This window comes from Bos grunniens, chromosome 2 (genome assembly GCF_055505025.1).
Source record: "Bos grunniens cultivar Pamir isolate PY7600 chromosome 2, Bosgru_T2T1.0, whole genome shotgun sequence".
Taxonomy (NCBI): domain Eukaryota; kingdom Metazoa; phylum Chordata; class Mammalia; order Artiodactyla; family Bovidae; genus Bos; species Bos grunniens.
Window position 1 is genome coordinate 38,860,817 of NC_141166.1, and position 22,126 is coordinate 38,882,942.

The 22,126-nt window shown below is 35.5% G+C and overlaps 1 protein-coding gene across 25 annotated transcripts in view; it reads left to right on the plus strand.

The window, feature by feature from the left end:
* Positions 1-22,126, plus strand: part of KANSL1L (KAT8 regulatory NSL complex subunit 1 like) — a 126,239-nt gene that overhangs the window by 21,042 nt on the left and 83,071 nt on the right. For 24 of the 25 annotated variants that reach the window (XR_015142563.1, XR_015142556.1, XR_015142580.1 and 21 more), the window contains exon 2: positions 1,499-2,615. The exons of the other annotated variant lie outside the window; for it this stretch is intronic. Coding sequence is in view for 15 of the 24 variants with exons in the window: in XM_086342127.1 (XP_086198253.1) it covers positions 1,528-2,615 (1,088 nt within the window). In the remaining 9 variants the exon portion in view is untranslated. The remainder of the gene's footprint in view (positions 1-1,498; positions 2,616-22,126) is intronic. 25 annotated transcript variants of the gene reach the window in all.

Below are 22,126 nucleotides of genomic sequence, written 5' to 3' on the forward strand. Positions count from 1 at the left end.
CCCACATTCCCATGGCAAGTGATATTTTCAGACTTAAAACTCTCTTTTCAATTTGATTAGAAAACTCATCTCTTGCTTTATTTACATTTCCTTTATTACTGGTATGATTGAGTATATGTTTAATGATCATTTGAATGTCATCATCTCTGAAGTATCTGACTGTTGTAACTTTTGCTTGTTTCTAGGAGTTCTTTATGTATTCTGGATACTAATCCTTTGTTGATATATGTTGCAAATATCTTTTCCTAAGTCTGTCACTTTTAACCCTCTGTATAGATTTTTATTCTAATTTCATAAACGTTTTGTGCCTTTTTTTTCCTTTTGATAATTCTTGTTAGTCTTTGCAGAGAATATGATTTTGGTTTTGTGTTTTTAAACAAGAATGAAGGATCGAGAGTTACAGCTAAGTCCGGGGACTTGGCTTATATGAATTTGGCTATTTAAATGGCTACTAACTGTCATGTGTTTTGAGACAGAAATTATAGTGTTATAGTTCCAAAGTATCTTCGAAAATGTGTGATTGTTAATGATATAAAATGTTTCCACTAACTCTTTAATCTTCATAATTTTTAAATTAAGTACTAAATTACCTTTTTTATGTCAGAATATGTAATTTTATACTTTTTACTTTGATAAAATAATATGAAATTTGTTTAATTATGGGATTAATCTTTAGTGTCATCTGTTATATCCCCTACTGTGTTTTCAGGTGGGAGTAAGAGCTTCTGTAATGATAACTGATGAGTATCCATTTGTGAAAAGAAAATAATGATTGCAGATTTTTTTAGAAAAAAAATTTTCATATTGTGGATCAGGCTAGTTTTCACTACATCATTTTTTAGCACCTGTGAAATAATATACTCTTTTTTTTTTTTTTTTGGCTGTACCACGAGTCTTGCAGGATCTTAATTCCCTTAGCAGAGATTGAACCCAGGCCCTGGCAGTGAAAACATGAAGTTCTAACCACTGGACCACCAGGGAATTTCCAATTATATACTTTTTTGTTTGTGGTTCAGTTCTGTGTTTTAGTTATTAATACTGTTCAAAGTGTGAAGTTTAAATTGAGAAATGAAAATTTTGAACAGTTATATTTTATAAAAATATATTTTTGTTTGGAAATGTGGGATCAAGTCACATTTTCAAGTATGAATCCCAGGATGGATTTTTTTTTTCTTTTGACTATCACTAATCATTGTCAAAAAAATGAAATCTTGAGATATAATTGCATTCACAAATATTTGTCTTTTATGTACTAGGTACAATACATCTTTCATTGAAGTTTTGGGTAGTAGGCCTATAGTCAGAGTAAAGAATAATCCTTATTAAATTCCTTATGAACTAGCAAAGAGCAGAGATAATGTTAGGAGTTGGCAAATTAAGGAAGAGTTTGGTTCCATTCACTTTTTAACCAGAGACATTGAAAGCGTTACCCTTGGTAATAGTATAAGCATAAAACTTTTTTCTTGATATTTGATCTTTTATTTTTATGTTATTTTAGGTTTCCAGTAATTATCTGCAGGATTCGCCATGACCCCGGCTCTGAGGGAGGCAGCAACAAAGGGTATCTGCTTTTCATCTTTACCGAATACCATGGAATCGGACAAGATGCTATGCATGGAAAGTCCAAGGACTGTAGATGAAAAGCTAAAAGGAGACACTTTCTCTCAGATGCTGGGATTTCCAACTCCTGAACCTACTCTTAACACTAATTTTGTGAATTTAAAACATTTTGGCTCCCCTCAGTCTTCAAAACATTACCAGACAGTTCTTTTAATGAGTTCTAACACTACGTTAAATAAATACAATGAGAATTATAAACAAAAGAAATTAGGGGAACCCAACTGCAATAAGCTGAAAAACATCCTGTGTAATGGCGGCAGTATTCAGCTCAGTAAAATTTGTCATTCTCATTCTGAAGAGTTCATCAAAAAGGAACCTCTGTCAGATACCACAAGTCCATGCGTGACAGATGTACAAATTATTTTGGATTCAAATGTAACCAAAGACACTAATGTAGATAAAGTACAACTGAAAAACTGTAAATGGTACCAAAAGAATGCACTTCTGGATAAAGTTAGTGGTGGTGAGATTAAAAAGGGTTTATTGCACCATGCTCAAAACAAAATTGGACCTGACCACTCATATGTGCCTATTAGTTCCTCCGCTGCTGAAAAGGAGGAGGAAGTGAATGCTCGTTTACTTCAGTGTGTAAGTAAACAGAAAATTTTACTTAGCCAGGCTAGAAGAACTCAGAAACATTTGCAGATGCTCCTGGCAAAGCATGTTGTTAAGCACTATGGTCAACAAATGAAATTTTCTATGAAACATCAGCTCCCCAAAGTAAAGATTTTTCATGAACCTACCACAATTTTGGATAACAGTTTACCTAAATGCACTGAAATTAAGCCAGACATCAACATATTGACTGCAGAGACTAAATTGTGGAATGACACAAAAAATGGCTTTGCACGGTGTACAGCTGCGGAAATCCAAAGATTTGCACTGTCTGCTACAGGGCTGTTGTCTCATGTTGAAGAGGGTCTGGATTCTGATGCAACTGATAGCAGCTCTGATGACGATTTGGATGAGTATACCGTTAGGAAAAATGTATCAGTGTAAGTGCAAAATTATTATTAGACCTTTTACTGTTCTGTGTATAGCAGCAACTTTTTCTTGATTTCAAAATATGTTAAAAGGAAAGCAATTTTCTAAAATCTTAATGCCATAATCTCTAAGTTATAAAACTTTGGTGAACTTTAAAAATGTTTCATTTGTTAAAAATGACTGTGTGAATATATACATACTATTTAAAAATAAGTTACCCAATTGCTCTATCTAGGAAAAACCCTTATAGGAATAGTGAAAAATAATTAGCTGTAAGTATGTGTTTTTTCTGTTCTTCAATGGAATAGGATATAGACAGCTCTTACAATTTTGCTCAAGTAACCTCGCCAAAATGTATGGTTCAAAAAATTTAAAGTCAGAATAGGGAGCCCTCATTGGCTTCAGGAGTCAGTTGGTAGTACGTATAAGCTGACCTGCTACTTAGAAAAAATTTTAGCTATTTACAGACTCATATTCACAGCTGTCAGCTCTGGTCTTTACCAGCTTAGTCAATTTTTGCTAGATTAATCAAAACAAAATTATAATGTCATCTACTAGATAACTATTCAGTGCTTCTTATTTGCTGGACCCTAGTTCGTAGGCAAAATATTCACAGCCTTGATCCTCTTGGGAATCTGCCACAAAGAGTGGTATCTAGATATTTTATGAAACAAAACAAACTTAGAGAAAAATAGTTTTACTCATCATACTATTTTAATACTCCGGAACAGCTCTGGCAGACGTTTCTGGGATGATGGATGTTTTATGTCTGTGTATCCTAGCCACTAGCCCCCTGTGGCTACTGTGCACTTGAAATGTGGCCAGTACAACTGAAGAACTAAATTTTTAATTTTATTCAATTTGAATTAGTTTTATTTTAAACAGCTAGATGTAGTTTTTAGTCTAGCTTTCATAGAACCTGTTAATGTCCCTAAATTGATGTAAAATACTGTGTGGTATTTGGGGAGGAAGAAGTTCATCATTTTTATCAAATTTTCAAAGATAAATAAGAATTATTAGAGAATTAGAAGCGGAATACATTAATGTGTGTGTGTGTGAGAGTCGCTCAGTTGTGTCCGACTCTTTGCGACCCCATGGACTGTAGCCCTTCAGGCTCCTCTGTCCATGGGATTTTCCAGGCAAGAATACTGGAATGGGTTGCCATTTCCTTCTCCAGGGGATCTTCCCGACTCAGAGATTGAACCTGGGTCTCCTGTATTGCAGGCAGATTTTTTACCATCTGAGCTACCAGGGAAGCGAATACATTAATCTTTACTAGTAAACAGAAAGTCAATGTATTAATTTTTCTAGCGAAGAGTAAAATATAAAACAAAGTGACCATTCCAGGCTTTTAGTGTTCTATTTTCATGATATTTGAAATGCATTTGAATGTGAGAGCTAATAGTTATTGAGGACATGTTTTTTTTTAACTGGCATTGTGCTATTTACTTTACATTTGACATTATTATTTAATCCTTTCAACAACCATGGGAGGTAATTTTTGTTATCTTTATTTCACTTAATAAGTGACTTGCCTATGGTAAAAAAAACCAATTAAGTGATGGAGCTAGGCTTCTTGCCCCATGTATATGAAACTTTAAACCTCTGGACTTTCTATGGAACCATGCAGCTTTGTCAACATTATATCAGTGATGCTTATATTATTAAGCCCATGTGTTCTGAAGAAAGCCCAAAAATTTATCGGATTTTCTATTTATAATGCTTTTGAACTAATTCAGTTTAATATTTAGTAGGTAAATGTAGATTATTTACTTTTTTTGTTTTTAATATTTTTGTTATTAATATATAGTAGGTAAATGTAGATTATTTACTTTGTTGTTGTTAGAGGTAATGGGCAGGATTTTTTATTATTGAAACATAATTGATATACAGTATTATGTTAGTTTCAGGTATGCTGTATAGTGATTTGACATTTACATACATTTTAAAGTGATCATCACAGAGTCTAGTAACCATCTGTCCACATACAAAGTTATTACAATATTACCAACCATATTCCTTGTGTATTACATCTCCATGCCTTATTTATTTTATAAATGGAGGTTAATCCCCTTCACTTCTTTACCCCACCACCCCACACCCTGCCCTTCTAGATTCCATATATGAAGTCATATGGTATTTGCCTGACTTACTTAGCGTAATACCCTCTAGATTTATCCATATTATTGCATACAGCAAGATTTAATTTTTTATGGTTGAATGATATACCATTGCATGTGTGTGTGTGTTTATGTATAAACCAACTTCTTTCCCCATTCACTTATGGCTGGATACTTAGGTTGCTTCCATATCTTGGCTATTGTAAACAATGCTTCAGTGAACATGTGGGTGCCTATATCTTTTTGAGTTAGTGTTTTGTTTTCTTTGGATAAATACCATGAAGTGGATTCCTGGATCATATAGTAGTTCTATTTTTAATTTTTTGAGAAACCTCCATACTATTTTTCATAGTGGTTGCACTAATGTACATTCTCACCAAGAATGCACAGGGGTCCTTTTTCTTTGCATCCTTGTAGCACTTGTTATTTCTTGTCTTTTTGATAATAACCATTCTAATGGTACGAGGTGATAGCTCATGGTGGTTTTGATTTGCAGTTCTCTGATTTGCAGTGATGTTGAGCTCTTTTTGATGTACCTGTTGACCATCTGTGTCTGTTTTGAAAAAATGTCTATTTAGATCCTCTGCTTATTTTTTAATCAAGTTTTTTGTTTTTGATGTTGAGTTGTATGAGGTCTTTGTATATTTTGCGTATTAACCCTTCATTAAATATATCATTTACAAATATGTTTCCCCATTCAGTATTCTGCCTTTTGATGTTTTGGTAGTTTCCTTTGCTAAACAACTTAATTTTAAGCAACTTAGGGCAAATACTACTATTTTCTGTCATTGTATACCCAGTTCTAGCATTGTCGACTTTTCAGTAGTTTTTTGGTGTTTGTTGAGTGAATGAATGAATTTTTCTGTATTTGTATATGTAGTTGTAAAGCTACAAAAATTGAGGTTAGCAATCTGTAAAATTTCTCTATTTTTTTATCATTTCTCCTTCCATTCTGAAGTTTATCTTTACTTGATTTTTCCTCCTTTTTTCCTTGGTCTGTAGTAACGAACTAGTCACAAGGTGTATTTTATACAGTTTAGAACCAGCATAAGTGTGTGTTGAATGAATAAATGAAATATGCCAAAATGTGGACATTTAAATGTCATTATTCTAATATATAGCATTTTAATTTTGATAAGTAAAATTGATAAAACACATTATATTTTCTTAAAATCTTAAATTATATAATTACAAGTGTCTTATTTATTTTTGATTTTTAGTTTATAGTGTGTATAGGAAAAACAAATTCCTTTACTCCATCACTCTCATCAGGAAATTTACCTGTGAAGAGATATGATTGTTTTAGGAAATTGGAAAGTACTCATATTGCCCATTACCAGTTATTTTAAATATATATAATTCATAATGACATTACTGATATACTTTAATAAGACTAGTATGCATTGAACACTTTTTTAGAGTCAGTTTACTTTGAAAATCAAGATAGCAGGACTTTTTTGTAGGTTTGAGATATAATCCTATTTGAATGGAATCCCCCCTCCGTGTTCTGTTCCTTTGTGGAAGGAACACAAGTTCTGGATATACTGTGTTACAATCATGGCTTGCTCTGTGACTGAGCAATGGTTAGGTTATCCTTAACCCACTGAATCAGATTCCTCCTATTTTGGTGTACATTAAAGAGTTCTGGAGATGATTAGATGAAATAATAATGTACCTATATGTAATAAGGCACTGATTTGAGAGCCAATATAGAGTGTCTTATTAAGTGATTTATAGTTTTGGAAAACTGGAGCTTAATATCCCATGGGAAACTTGGGGAAACAGAGTAAAATACATACCTAAGTTAACCATTTGAGAGGCAAAGAAGCTGGAGTATTTATTTATATATGAAATGCATCAGTTACTGAGTTAAGACTATTCCTATTTGTGTTAATTCCAATTCCTTGGCAGTTCTGTTCTGAAAAAGCCTATAAAGAAATGCAAGTGCTGGCATTTGGAAGTCAGGTCTGTGTATGTGAATTGGTAAGTTATGAAGTTATGTGTGTGGGTCACAGACAGAATCTGCTGCAATTATGTTAGCTCTTATCTGGTGGTAAGGGCTTAGAGTTCTGGCTTTCTTTTCCTCCCTCTGGGAAATGATGGTTATTTACTTTCTTCCAAGATGGATGTGGGAAAACTCATAGATTTTTAACACAAACATGTTCTGATCCTCCAAGCTTGTAAGAAAAAAGGAAGAAACATGGTTTCCTGTCTTATTTGAGAAAATCTGCCAATATTTTTCAAATCATTCAACCATCTTTGATGTTGGGAGAAAAATCTCTTAATTTTTCCAACTTAGTTTCTATATACTGAAATTTTCTTTGAGTTGTTTACTTCAGTTTGTAAATTGGCTCTCTTGATAAGGAAATTCTTTTAAACAAAATCAGATATTCACTAAGAAATAAAGGAGTATTGTTGATGCTTGCTTAAAAGCTGTGAGGTGACTCCAGATTGAAAGGAAAAAACAAAGTAGTTTCTTATAGACCCGCAGAAATTGAATACTCAGTTTTCTAAACATTTCCTATTTTGCCAGTAGAAAGGAAAAAAATCAGGTGATGAATGTTCCTTTGAGGAATTTGATAAATAGGAGTATGAACTCAGTGTGACATTCAGAGAGTAAAGAGATGAGTAATACTATATTAATGAATTGCAAATAAGAGTATTTAAAGTTTGTATAATATCACGTTGACAAATTATTTTTGTATTTATCACCTTTTAAATTCTCCGTACTTTATAAATAGATGGGGAATGTCTGATTCTTTTTTGTTTTATTTTACTTGTATGAGAAACAGAAAAAGTTGAATGGAAGACAGTCCTAGAGAAATTGCAGTGATATTTGAGTGACAGCTTGTGATGAAAGGGAAGTAAAGAGCAGAAATCAAAAAATGTAATTGTGAAACATTATTAGTTACAAAATGGTAAATATTTCATATTGTGGTATAGCACATTGTTGAGGAAAGTAATACTTCAGTTAAAATAAGCTCATTGGTTTGTATTATTTTTTTAACTAATAAAATCCATTTTCAAGTAGTGTTAGGTTCACAGCAATATTGAGCAGAAAGCACAGAGAGTTCTGTGTGCTCCCTTCCCCCTCCACACAAACAACTTCCTCCCAGATTGACATCCCCCACTGCAGTGGTGCTGTTTGTTTCAATTGACATTCCCACCATAGCCGTACTATTTGTTGCAGTCAGTGAACCTCCAAAGACACATCAATATTGCCCAAAGTCCACAGTTCAATATAGGGTTTACCCCTGGTGGTGTACATTCTATGGGTTTGGACAAAATTGTTAATGATACATATCCATCACTGTAGTATCACACAGAATGGTTTTACTACCCTCATAAATCCTCTTTGTTCTGTCTGTTCATCCTTTCTTCCCTCATAACCCCTGACAACCACTAATCTTACTACCTCCGTAGTTTTGCCTTTTTCAGAAAGTCATATAGTTGGAATGATATAGTTGGAAAGTCATATAGTTGGAACTGAGTATTCAGTTTCTGCAGGTCTATAAGAAAGGCAGTGTGTAGCCTTTGCAGATTGGCTTCTTAGTACTAGGCACTTAAGTTTTTCCCATATTTTCCTGGCTTGATAACTCATTTCTTTCTAGCACTGAATAATATTCCACTGTCTGCATATAACCACAGTTTATTTAATCCATTCACTTGTTGAAAGATGTCTCAGTTGCTTCTAGGTTTTGGAAGTTATGAATAAAGCTGCTATAAACATCTGCATGCTGGTTTTTGTATGGACATACATTTTCAGTTCATTTGGGTAGATGCCAAGGAGTCCAATTGCTGGATTATATGGTAAGAGTATGTTTAGTTTTGTAAACAAACTGCCAAACTGTTTGCCAAAGTAGCTGTAATACTTTGCATTCCAGCCCACAATGAATGAGAATTCCTATTGCTCCACATCTGCGCCAGCATTTGATGTTGTCAGTGTTTTGGATATTGGCTATTGTAATAGATGTGTAGTGGTATATTATTGTTGTTTTAATTAGTAATTCCCAAGTGACATAGGATGTTGAATATCTTTTCATATGCCTACTTATATATATCTTCTTTGGTGATGTGTCTATTCAAGTCTTTTGCCTACTTTTTAACTGCATTGACTTTTATGAGTTCTTCATATGTTTCAAATAAGAGTCTTTTATTATATATGTCTTTTCCAAGTGTTTTCTCCCAGTCTATGGCTTGTTTTCTCATTCTCTTTCAAGTGTCTTTTACAGAGGAGTTTTTAACTTTATTTCTTTCATGGATCATGCCTTTGATGTGTCTAAGTGTCATCACCATATGCAAAGTCATCTAGATTTTCTCCTAAGTTATCTTCTTGGAATTTTATAGTTTGTGTTTTATATTTATGATCAATTTTGAGTTAATTCTTGGAAAGAGTATAAGGTGCATGTCTAGATTCATTTTTTTTTCCATGTGAAATGTCTAGGTTTTCCAACACTATATATTGAAAAGATTGCTCTTTCTCTGCTGTGTTGCCTTCACTTCTTGTCAAAGATCAGTTGACTGTATTTATGTGGATTTATTTGGGGACTCTGTATCAGGTTCTGTTAATCTATTTATCTGTTCTTTTGCTAAAATGACACTGTCTTGATTACTGTAGCTTATATTAAGTCTTGAATATGGATTATTTCAGTCCTCTGACTTGGCTCTTCTCCTTTAATATTGTGTTGGCTATCTTGGGTCTTTTGCCTCTCCATATAAACTTTAGAATCATTTTATTCATTTCCACAAAACAGCTTGCTGGGATTTTGATTAGGATTGCATGGAATCTATAGAGCAAGTTTGGAAAAAAATGGCATATTAAAAATATTGATTCTTCCTATCATTGAATATGGAATATCTCTCTAGTTTTTTAGTTCTTTTTTGATAACTTTAATCATAGTTTTGTTGTATTTCCTCATGTAGATCATATATACTTTTTGTAAGAGTTATACTTAAGAACGCACTGGTCATAGCAAACACTCTCTTCCAACAAAACAAGAGAAGACTCTACACATGGACATCACCAGATGGCCAACACCGAAATCAGATTGATTATATTCTTTGCAGCCAGAGATGGAGAAGCTCTATACAGTCAGCAAAAACAAGACCAGGACCTGACTGTGGCTCAGATCATAAACACCTTATTGCCAAATTCAGACTTAAATTTAAGAAAGTAGGGAAAACCACTAGACCATTCAGGTATGACCTAAATCAAATCCCTTATGATTATACAGTGGAAGTGAGAAATAGATTTAAGGGACTAGATCTGATAGACAGAGTGCATGATGAACTGTGGATGGAAGTTTGTGACATTGTGCAGGAGACAGGGATCAAGACCATCCCCAAGAAAAAGAAATGCAAAAAAGAAAACTGGCTGTCTGAGGAGGCCTTACAAATAGCTGTGAAAAGAAGAGAAGCCAAAAGCAAAGGAGAAAAGGAAAGATATACCCATTTCAATGCAGAGTTCAAAAGAATAGCAAGCAGAGATAAGAAAGCCTTCCTCAGTGATCAGTGCAAAGAAATAGAGGAAAACAATAAAATGGGAAAGACTAGAGATCTCTTCAAGAAAATTAGAGATACCAAAGGAACATTTCATGTACAGATGGGCTCAACAAAGGACAGAAATGGTATGGACCTAACAGAAGAAGATATTAAGAAGAGATGGCAAGAATACACAGAAGAACTGTACAAAAAAGATCTTCATGACCTGGATAATCACAATGGTGTGATCACTCACCTAGAGCCAGACATCCTGGAATGTGAAGTCAAGTGGGCCTTAAAAAGCACCACTATGAACAAAGCTAGTGGAGGTGATGGAATTCCGGTTGAGCTATTTCAAATCCTGAAGGATGATGCTGTGAAAGTGCTGTACTCAATATGCCAGCAAATTTGGAAAACTCAGCAGTGGCCACAGGACTGGAAAGGTCAGTTTTCATTCCAATCCCAAAGAAAGACAATGCCAAAGAATGCTCAAACTACCGCACAATTGTACTCATCTCACACGCTAATAAAGTAATGCTTAAAATTCTCCAAGCCAGGTTTCAGCAATACGTGAACTGTGAAAATCCAGATGTTCAAGGTGGTTTTAGAAAAGGCAGAGGATCCAGAGATCAAATTGCAAACATCCACTGGATCACTGAAAAAGGAAGAGAGTTCCAGAAAAACATCTACTTCTGCTTTATTGACTATGCCAAAGCCTTTGACTGTGTGGATCACAACAAACTGGAAAATTCTGAAAGAGATGGGAATACCAGACCACCTGACCTGCCTCTTGAGAAATCTCTATGCAGGTCAAGAAGCAACAGTTAGAACTGGACATGGAGCAACAGACTGGTTTCAAATAGGAAAAGGAGTACATCAAGGCTGTATATTGTCACCCTGCTTATTTAACTTATATGTAGAGTACATCAGGAGAAACGCTGGGCTGGATGAAGCACAAGCTGGAATCAGGATTGCCAGGAGAAATATCAATAACCTCAGATATGCAGATGACACCACCCTTATGGCAGAAAGCAAAGAAGAACTAAAGATCTTCTTGATGAAAGTGAAAGAGGAGAATGAAAAAGTTGGATTAAAGCTCAACATTCAGAAAACTAAGATCATGGTATCCAGTCTCATCACTTCATGGGAAATAGATGGGGAAACAGTGGAAACAATGGCTGAGTATTTTTTGGGGCTCCAAAATCACTGCTGATGGTGATTGCAGCCATGAAATTAAAAGACACTTACTCCTTGGAAGGAAAGTTATGACCAACCTAGATAGCATATTAAAAAGCAGAGACATTACTTTGTCAACAAAGGTCTGTCTAGTCAAGGCTATGGTTTTTTCCTGTAGTTATGTGTGGATGTGAGAGTTGGACTGTAAAGAAAGCTGAGTGCCAAAGAATTGATGCTTTTGAACTATGGTGTTGTAGATGACTCTTGAGAGTCCCTTGGACTGCAAGGCAATCCACCCAGTCCATCCTAAAGAGGATCAGTCCTGGGTGTTCACTGGAAGGACTGATGTTGAAGATGGAACTCCAGTAGTTTGGCCACCTGATGCAAAGAGCTGACTCATTTGAAAAGACCCTGATGCTGGGAAAGATTGAAGGCGGGAGGAGACGACAGAGGATGAGATGGTTGGATGCCATCACCGACTCAGTGGACATGAGTTTGGTTAAACTCTGGGAGTTGGTGATGTTCAGGGAAGCCTGGCATGCTGCAGACCATGGGGTCACAAAGAGTCGGACATGACTGAGCGACTGAACTGAACTGTTTTCATTTTTGGAGGTACTAATGTAAATAGTAATGTGTTTTTATTTCAAATTCTGCCCCTTCATTTCTAGTATATGAGATAACAGTTGACTTTTTATATCAACTTTGTATCCTGCAACCTTGTTATAATTGCGTATTAGTTGTAGGCTTTTAAAACATGATTCTTTTGGATTTTTCCCGTAAATAACCATGTCATCTGTGAACAGTTTTATTTCTTCCTTACAAACCTATGTATCTTTTATTTCCTTATTTTATTGCATTAGCTATAATTTCCAGTACCCAGTGTTGAGAAGGAGAGATGAGGGAATATCTTGTCTTGTTTCAGATCTTAATGGGAAAGGTTCTCATGTCTTATAATTTAGTATGATGTAGCTGTAGTTTTTTGGTAGACAGTTTTAATCAAGAGAAGAAATTCCCTCTATTCCTAGTTTACTTTGAGTTTTCATTGTTTGTGTTGTACTTTCTGAAATGCTATTTGTGCAACTATTGATATGTTCCTGTGATTGTTTTCTTTTTGATGTGATATGATCTAATGATGTGGTAATGATATGATCATGTTGATGTGATGGATTACATTAATTGATTTTGAATTTGAACCAGTTTTGCATACTGGAATAAATCCCACTTGTTTATGGTATTTAAGTCTTTTTATACATTGTTAAATTCAATTTACTAATATTTTGAGGTTCTTTGTGTTTATTTTCATGAGATTGTAGACGTCTTGTAATAACTTTATCTGGTTTTAGGGTAATGCTTGCTTCATAGATGAGTTAGGAAATAGTTCCTCTGCTTCTATCTTCTGAAATAATTTCTAGAGAATTGGTAAAATTTCTTTAAATTTTTGGTGGAAATTGTCAGTGAACTCATTTGGACCTGGCGGTTTCTGCTTTGGGCAGTTATTAATTATTGATTTAATTTCTTTAGCAGATACAGTCCCATTCATATTGTTTATTTCTTCTTTTTTTGCAATTTGGCAGATTGTACTTTTCAAGGAATTGGCCCATTTTCTCTAGGTTATCAAATTAGTGGACTTAGATTTTGTGTTTTCAGTCTCATTTGATTTCTGCTCTGATTTTTATTATTCCTTGTACTTACTTTGGATTGCATTTGCTCTTCCTTTTCTAGTTTCCTAAAGTGGAGCTTAGACAGTTGATTTTTAGATCTCTCTTATTTTCCAATATGTGAATTTAATGCTGTATATTCTGTTTTTCTCTTATGCTATTCACTGTAAGCAATGTTTCCACTGTATCCCACAATTTTTTTGTTTTTCTTTAATTTTTATTTGGAGAAGGCAGTGGCACCCCACTCCAGTACTCTTGCCTGGAAAATCCCATGGACGGAGGAGCCTTATATTTTTAATTACAAAAGTGATAATATCCCACAAGTTTTGATGACTTGTATTTGCATTTTCAGTTTGTTCATAGCATTTTAAAATTTCTAATGAGGTTTCTTCTTTGTTCACATGTTAATTAGAAGTGTGTTGTTTAATCTCCAAGTATTTTGAGATTTTCCAGTTAACCTTTCTGTTAATGATTTCTCATTTAATTCCTTTGTGGCCTAAGAGCAGACATTATATAATTTCTGTTTTTTTTAAACTTGTTGAAGTGTGTTTTATGACCCAGAATGTGATCTCTTTTGGTGAATATTTAATGTTAGCTTGAGAAGAATGTGTAATCTGCTATTGTTGGGTGAAGTAGCATATAGATATCAATTATATCCAGCTATTAGTAATTACTGGTGCTGTTGAGTTCACCTCTGTCTTTACTGATTTTCTGCCTGTTGAATCAATGCATTTCTGATAGAGGGAATGTTAAAGTCTCTGATTATAGTAGTGGATTTATCTATTTCTTCTTGCAATCGTCCGTCAGTTTTGCCTCACAGAGTGATATGGGTTTGTTGTTCTTGTTGTTAGCATTGAATATGCATTGAAGATTGTTACCTTCTCAAGGTATTATTATTATCTAATACCCCTCTTTATTCATGATAACATTCTTGCTGTGAAGTTTGTCCTGTCTGAAATTAACATAGCTACTCCTACTTTCTCTGTTTAATATATTTATTTATGACATTTACTTCTTTTGGCTGCACTGGGTCTTGTTGCTGCCCTTGGGCGTTCCCCTAGTGGCCGCGAGCGAGGTTCCTGTTTGTCTGTGGTGCGTGCGTTTCTCACTGTGGTGGCCTCTGTTGTTGTGGAGCGCAAGCTCAGTAGTTGTGGCCCACGGACTTAGTTGCCTGGCAGCATGTGAGATCTTCTCGAAACAGGGATCAAACCTTTGTCCCCTACATTGGCAGGCGGACTCCCAAACACTGAAGCACCAAGGAAGTCCCTCTGACTTTCTTTTGTTTAGTGTTAGCATAGCCTAACTTTCTCTCTCTCTTCAGTTTAGTTTTTTGTTTTGTTTTGTTTTTAGTATAGCAGTTATTTATTAGTGAGATTAGTGGTTACAATTCTCCCTTGGACCTGTTGGCCTTACACACACACACACACACAGACAAAAACCTTTTTTAAAAATTGAATTATAATTGATTTACAATGTTGTGTTACTTTCAAGTGTGCATATATATGTCAAGTGTATATATATATATAAAAGATTATTTTCCATTATAGGTTGTTATATAGGAATGTTATAGATTGTACCTTGAAAGGTACAGTCTACCAAATTGCAAACAAGAAGGAATAAGCAACCTTAATAGGACTGTTAATATATTGTTAACTTAAGATACCCAATATAGTTCCCTGTGCTATGCAGTAGGTCCTTGTTGTTTACCCATGCGGTAGCAGAGAGTCAGACACAACTGAGCAACTGACCTGAGTGTATATATGTTAATCCCAAACTCCCAGTTATCTCCCTGCCCCATTGCTGTTCCATTTGGTAACCATAACATTGTTTTCTGTATAAGCCTATTTCTGTTTTGTAAATAAGTTCATTTGTATTGTATTTTAAGGTTCCACATATAAGGGATATCCTATGATATTTGTCTTGCTTTGTCTGACTTCACTTAATATGACAATCTCTAGGTCCATCCTTGTTGCTGCAGATGGCAGTATTTTAATTCTTTTTATGATTGGGTAATATTCTGTTGTTTGTGTGTATGTATAGGTGTGTGTGTGTGTAGGGGGGTCTTATTTATTCATTAATCTGTTGATGTTACTTCCATATCTTGGCTATTTTAAATAGTGCTGCTGTGAATACTGGGTGCATATATCTTTTCAAATGAAAATTTTCTCTGCATATATGCCCAGGAGTGAAATTTCAGGATCAAATGGTAGCTCTATTTTTAGTTTTTAAGGATCTTACATACTGTCCTCCATAGTGACTGCCCCAATTTATATTCCCACCAACCATGCAGAAGACTTCCTGTTTCTCCACACCCTCTCCAGTGTTTATTATTCATAGACTTTTTAATGATGGCCATTCTGATTGGTGTGTGTGACACCTCATTGTAATTTTGATTTGCATTTCTTTAATTAGTGATATTAAGCATCAGTTCGTATGCCAGTTAGCAGGCACATTTGTATGTCTTCTTTGGGGCTTCCCTGGTAGCTCAGTGGTAAAGAATCTGCCTGCCAATGCAGGAAGTTTGATCCCTGGGTTGGGATGATGCCCTGAAGAAGGAAATGACAACCCACTCCAGTATTCTTGCCTGGAAATCCAATGGATGGAAGAGCCTGCTGGGCTACAGTTCATGGGGTCCCAAAAGAGTTGGACATGACATGACTTAGCAACTAAACAGTCTTTGGAGGAGTGTCTATTTAGGTCTTATGCCTATTTTTTGATTTTTTTTTTTTTTTTGGACATTAAGCTGTATGAGCCATTTGTATAATTTGGAAAATTAACCCCTTGTTGGTAGCATCATTTGCAAACATTTTCTCTCAGTCCGTAGTTTGTCTTTTTGTGTTGTTTATGATTTCCTTTGCTGTGCAAAAGCTTTTAAGTTTAATTAAGTCCCATTTTTTTTTTCTATTTCCATAACTCTAGGAGACAGATTGAAAAAGATACTGTTGTGAATTGTCTCAAAGAGTGTTCTGCTTATATTTTCCTCTAAGAATTTTATAGTATCTAGTCTTACATTTAGGTCTTCAACCCATTTTGAGTGTATTTTTGTATATCATGTTAGAGAATTTTCTTATTTCATTCTTTTACTTGTGGTTGTCCATTTTTCCCAGCACCATTTATTGAAGGGACTGTCTTTTCTCCATTGTGTATTTTTGCCTCCTTTGTATAGACTGACTGTTCGTGCATGGGTTCACTTCTGGGTGTTCTATCCTAGTCCATTGATCTATGTGTCTGTTTTTGTGCCAGAATCACACTGTTTTGATTACTATAGCTTTGTGGTTTAGTCTGAAGTCAGGGAGCCTGATTCCTTCAGCTATATTCTTCTTAAAATCGCCTTGGTTATTTGGGGTCTTTGTGTTTCCATACAAACTTCAAAATGTTTTGTTCTAGTTCTGTGAAATATGCCATTGGTAATTTGCCAGGGATTGCACTGAATCTGTAGATTGCCTTGTGGTATGGCCAATTTTAACAATATTGATTCTTCCAATCCAAGAACATAGTGTATCTTTCCATCTGTTTGTGTCATCTTCAGTTTCTTTCACTCAGAGTCTTACAGTGTTCAGAGTATAGGTATTTTACTACTTTAGGTAGGTTTATTCATAAGTATTCTTTTTGATGCAATGGTAAATGGGCTTGTTTCCTTACTTTCTCTTTTAGAATATAGAAATGCAACAGATTACTGTGTATTAATTTTGTATCCTGCAACATTACCAGATTCATTGATGAGCTCTAGTAGTTTCCTGGTAGTGTCTTTGGAATTTTCTATATATAGCATCATGTCATCTGCAAACACTGAGAGCTTTACTTCTTGTTTTCCAGTTTGGATTCCTTTTATTACTTTTTCTTCTCTGATTATTGTGACCAGGACTTCCAAAATTATGTTAAAGTAGTGAGAGTTGGCATTCTTGTCTTATTCCTGATCTTAGAGGAAATGCTTTCAGCCTTTCATCATTGAGTATGACATTAGCTCTGGGCTTATCATATAGGCCGTTATTATATTGAGGTCAGTTCCTTCTAAGCCTAATTACTGAAAAGTTTTTTATCATAAATGAATTTTGTCACAAACTTCCTTTGCATCTGTTGAAATGATCATATGATTTTTATTCTTCACTTTGTTCGTGCAGTTTTGAACTTTTGTGGATAGTGAAAAATCTTGCATCCCAGGGATAAATCCCACTTGATTATGGTGTATGATCCTTTTACTGTATTGTTGGATTTGGTTTGCTAGTATTTTTTTTTTTTTTTGAGGATTTTTCATCTATTTTCTTCAGTGAAATTGGCCTATAATTTTCTCCTTTTGTGATATCTTTGTCCAGTTTTAGTATTAAGGCAATAGTGGCCTCAGGGAGTGAATTCAGAAAGTGGCCCTTCGTTTGTGATTTTTTTTTTTTAATAGTTTGAAAATGTTTGGTAGAATTCACCTGTGAAGCCATCTTGTCCCAAACTTTTGCTTTTGGTAGTTTTAATTACTAATTCAACTTCATCACTGGTAATTGGTTTGTTCATATTTTGTTTTTTCCTGGTTCAGTGTTGGGAGATTGTACCTTTCTAAGAATGTATCCATTTCTTCTAGGTTGTACATTTTATTGGTATATAGTTGTTCATCATAGGCTCTTATGATCCATTCTGCTTCTATGGTATCAGTTATAACTGCTTTTTATTCGTGATTGTATTAATTTGGGCCGTCTCCCTTTTTTTTCTTGATGAGTCTGGGTAAAGGTTTATAAATTTTATCTTTTCAAAGAACCAGCTTGTAGTTTCATTGATCTTTTCTATTTTTTCTTTTAGCATCTACTTCATTTGTTTCTGCTCTGATTTTTATGATTTCTTTTCTTCTACTAACCTTGGGTTTTGCTTGGTATTCTTTCTCTGTTTGCTTTAAGTGTAACGTTAAGTTGCTTATTTGAGATTTTTCTTGTTTCCTGAGGTAAGATTGTATTGCTATAAACTACTCTCTTAGAACTGCTTTTGCTACATCCCGTGGTTCTAGATTGTCATATTTTCATTCGTCTCTAAGTATGTTTTAATTTTCCTCTCTGATTTCTTCAGTGACCCACTGATTGTTTAGTGTCATGTGGCTTAGCCTCTGTGTGTTTGTGGCATTTTTTTTCTTTCTTGTAATTGATTTCCAGCCTCATTGTGTTGTGGTCCAAAAACACATTTGCTGTGATTTCAGTTTTCTTAAATTTACCAAGACTTGCTTAGTGGTCCAGGATGTAATCTATCTTAGGGAATGTTCTGTGTGCACTTGAATGTGTATACTCCTGCTTTCAGATGGAATGCTCTATAAATAACAGTTAAGTCTGGGTCATTTAAGGACTGTTTTTCCTTGTTGATTTTCTGTGTGGATGATCTGTCCATTGATATAACTGGGTTGTTATTGTAACCCAGCTATTTTTGTTGTTGTTCAGTCACTCAGTTGTGTCTGACTCTTTGCAACCCCACGGGCTGCAGCATGCCAGGCTTCACTGTCTTTCACTTTCTCCCAGAGTTTGCTTAAACCCATGTCCATTGAGTCGATGATGCCATCCAACTATCCCGTCCTCTGTCACCCCCTCTCCTCCTGTCCTCAATCTTTCCAAACATCAGTGTCTTTTCCAATGAGTCGCCTCTTTGCATCAGGTGGCCAAAGTGTTGGAGCTTTAGCAGTAGTCCTTCCAATGCATATTCAGGGTTGATTTCCTTAGGATTGACTTGTTTGATCTCCTTGCAATTCAAAAAACTCTCAAGAGTCTTCTCCAACACCACAGTTCAAAAACATCAATTCTTCGATGCTCAGCCTTCTTCATGGTCCAACTCTTAACATCTGTACATGACTACTGAAAAATCTATAGCTTTGATTATTCACACTTTTGTTGGCATGATGTCTCTGCTTTCTAATATGCTGTCTAGGTTTGTCATAGCTTATCTTCCAAGGAACAACCCTCTTTAATTTCATGGCTGCAGTTACCATCCACAGTGATTTTGGAGCCCAAGACAATAAATTCTGTCACTGTTTCCATTTTTTCCCCCGTCTATTTGCCTTTATGCAGTGTATACTTTGGTAACATTATACCATGTCCTGGCTTCCTATACAAAAGAATTGTGCATGCATATAAACGTGTGTGTACACATATGCAAACACACACACAGTGCTTGTTGAACTGATCACATGCATGACTTCAGACTATTCTTTAGCAAATATGTTTTTATTGGTTTAAAAATCATTAATCTCCTATGTATGAATTTGTATGTCCCTAATTGTTAATGTTTGACATTATGCAAGGATTTTTAAAGCACAGAGAAGACAATTTAACAGACTATTAACTTTAAAAATTCCTTTCATACAAGATTCTCATCCTGTGTCCTATTAGTGCAAATTTGGACTTTCTGCGTAGAACATGGTAACTTGTGGGGTCTTTTTGCTAATAGAGTTGCCTCAAAAATGTAGTTTTTAATTTCGTTTGCCTCCAGTCAGCTGTATGTAAAAATATCAAAACCAAAAATCTCCCTTGCTCATAGTTGCTTAGCCTACAAACTAGTTAATTAGTTATTTTCCCCAGACCATCCACCGCTCCCTCATCTTAATGACTGCTACCTTGTGGCCACCTGAAACAGTACATTTGATTAGGGATTAATCTGACTTTTTGCTCCTAGGCTGGCTCCCATTATGTGGCTAGAACTCTTAAGAGAGATTATTGAAATACATTTTTTTGTTCCTGTTATACATTTTTTGTTGTTGTTAGCAGCAGAGAAGCAACTGGATTTTCTACTCCTTCAAGGTGCCCTGTATTCTTGGATTATTCATTAAGTTAGAAGTAGGCTGTAGTCAGAGACAGCCTCCCTAAGCAGTTGTATTCTTTTTTTTTCTCTTGCAGCTGAACTAATTCTTGCCTAAATTGATTTGTTTATGAGGATTAAAACACCAAGGAACCATCACTACATTACATCATTATGACTTTTTCTAGCTGCTTTTACTGGAACTATTGTCTTGTTAGGCACTTGGGTCTCTCTTTAAATGATATTTTGCCAAGGTAGTGTATATGGTATAGTGAAGTAAAAAAGGATCGTCAACTTTTGTTTCTTTCCTATCTGCTTTCTGTCCCTACCTCTAAGTTAATACAAATGCTTTGGGTTTATCTTATAATCACTCTTTTGGTCGTAAGAATTTCTGTAGCATTTAGCATAAAGGCTAAGTTGTAAGAAAGAGACTTAAAACTGTAGTGGCTCAAACATAATTTAACTATTTCTTATAGAACAGTTGAAAGGTAGATAGATGATGGATAAACAGCTCTGCTTTCTTGAAATGTCCAAGAACACTCGAAAAAGAAACCTGTGAATCGATTTTAATGTTTTTTTTTGTTAAGATTCTGGTCTTAACCTGCAACTGTAGTTCTGCTTGTTTGTTTTAATACTTACTTATTTTTTACTTGGCTGCACTGGATCTTAGTTGTAGCATGTAGGATCTAGCTTCCTGACCAGGGGAGGAACCTGGGCCCCCTGCATCAGGAGCTTAGAGTCTTAGCCACTGGATCACCAGGGAAGTCCCTGCTTTTTATTTTTTTAAAGGCAATGAAATTCTGAGTATTTGAAACAAAATAGACATTTTAGAGAGATCACACACAAATGCATATTAAATAAAGTTCTTTGATTTCTAGCCATAACGGAGTGCCGTTACTGGTACTATTTGTTCTCTTTGACTGTAAATATCTGGGAAATGAGACAGAAATATATGAAAGTCGTTATTTTCAGAAAATTGATATAAAGCAGCAAAGGTCAGAGTCAGTGATTCCTGAGAAAAGAGAAACAGATGAAGTGAGCCCTATAATTGCCCTTGTTTTCTGCCTAGAGGCATTTTTAAATATCTGGTGCAGGGAAAGGAAAACCAAATAGAGCACAGTGGTCTTGCTTGACTGAAATAAACATTAGAGTTGGAGAGGCTGAGATAGCTGGAATCATTAGATCAGAATATTAAAGAAGATGGATTTAAGTACTCAAAGAGCATCATAAATCTTCATGTAGTCCTCTTGAGACGTTTGTTAAACACTAAGCTGTGCATGTGTAGGTAAAACTCCATAAGGGCACCCATAAAGTTCTTAGGAAATTGTAATCTGAAAAATTTCCAGTGCTTATACAAGGTTGAGAGATGTTTGAGTTCTTTATAAGCAGAGTGGAGACACTTTGTTGAACATCTGGAGCATTCAGTAGAGGCCCCAGATTGGTGATACCTCAAAGAGTAAGGCTGAGTTTGACCTAGTGACTAATGGCTACTCTATACTTGCTCTAACAAATTTTTGCAGAAAGCTGAAAACAATGAAGTTGAACAATAAATAATAATCCCTTGAAACAATATTTTCTCTTTAAAAGGAAGATCATAAAATCTATACATTCGACAATATTATATTCATACTGCTGCTAAGTCACTTCAGTCGTGTCCGACTCTGTGTGACCACATAGACGGCAGCCCACCAGGCTCCCCCATCCCTGGGATCTTCCAGGCAAGAACACTGGAGTGGGTTGCCATTTCTTTCTCCAATGCATGAAAGTGAAAAGTGAAAGTGAAGTCACTCAGTCGTGTCTGACTTTTCGTGACCCCATGGACTGCAGCCTACCAGGCTCCTCCGTCCAAGGGATTTTCCAGGCAAGAGTACTGGAGTGGGGTGCCATTGCCTTCTCCATAGTTTCCATAATAAATGTGTGTGTATTTGCTTCCATACATTCATACACAGACACACACACACACAATGAACTACTAGACGTGCAAAGAGGAAGAAAAATCTTCAGTAGAAACAGACACAGAAATGACAGATATTAGTTGGCAAAGACTTTAAAATATCTAAAATATGGTTGCTGCTGCTGCTGCTGCTAAGTCGCTTCAGTCGTGTCCGACTCTGTGCGACCCCATAGACGGCAGTCCATCAGGCTCCCCCATCCCTGGGATTCTCCAGGCAAGAACACTGGAGTGGGTTGCCATTTCCTTCTCCAATGCATGAAAGTGAAAAGGGAAACTGAAATCGCTCAGTTGTGTCCAGCTCTTATTGACCCCATGGACTGCAGCCTAGCAGGCTCCTCCGTCCATGGGATTTTCCAGGCAAGAGTACTGCAGTGGGG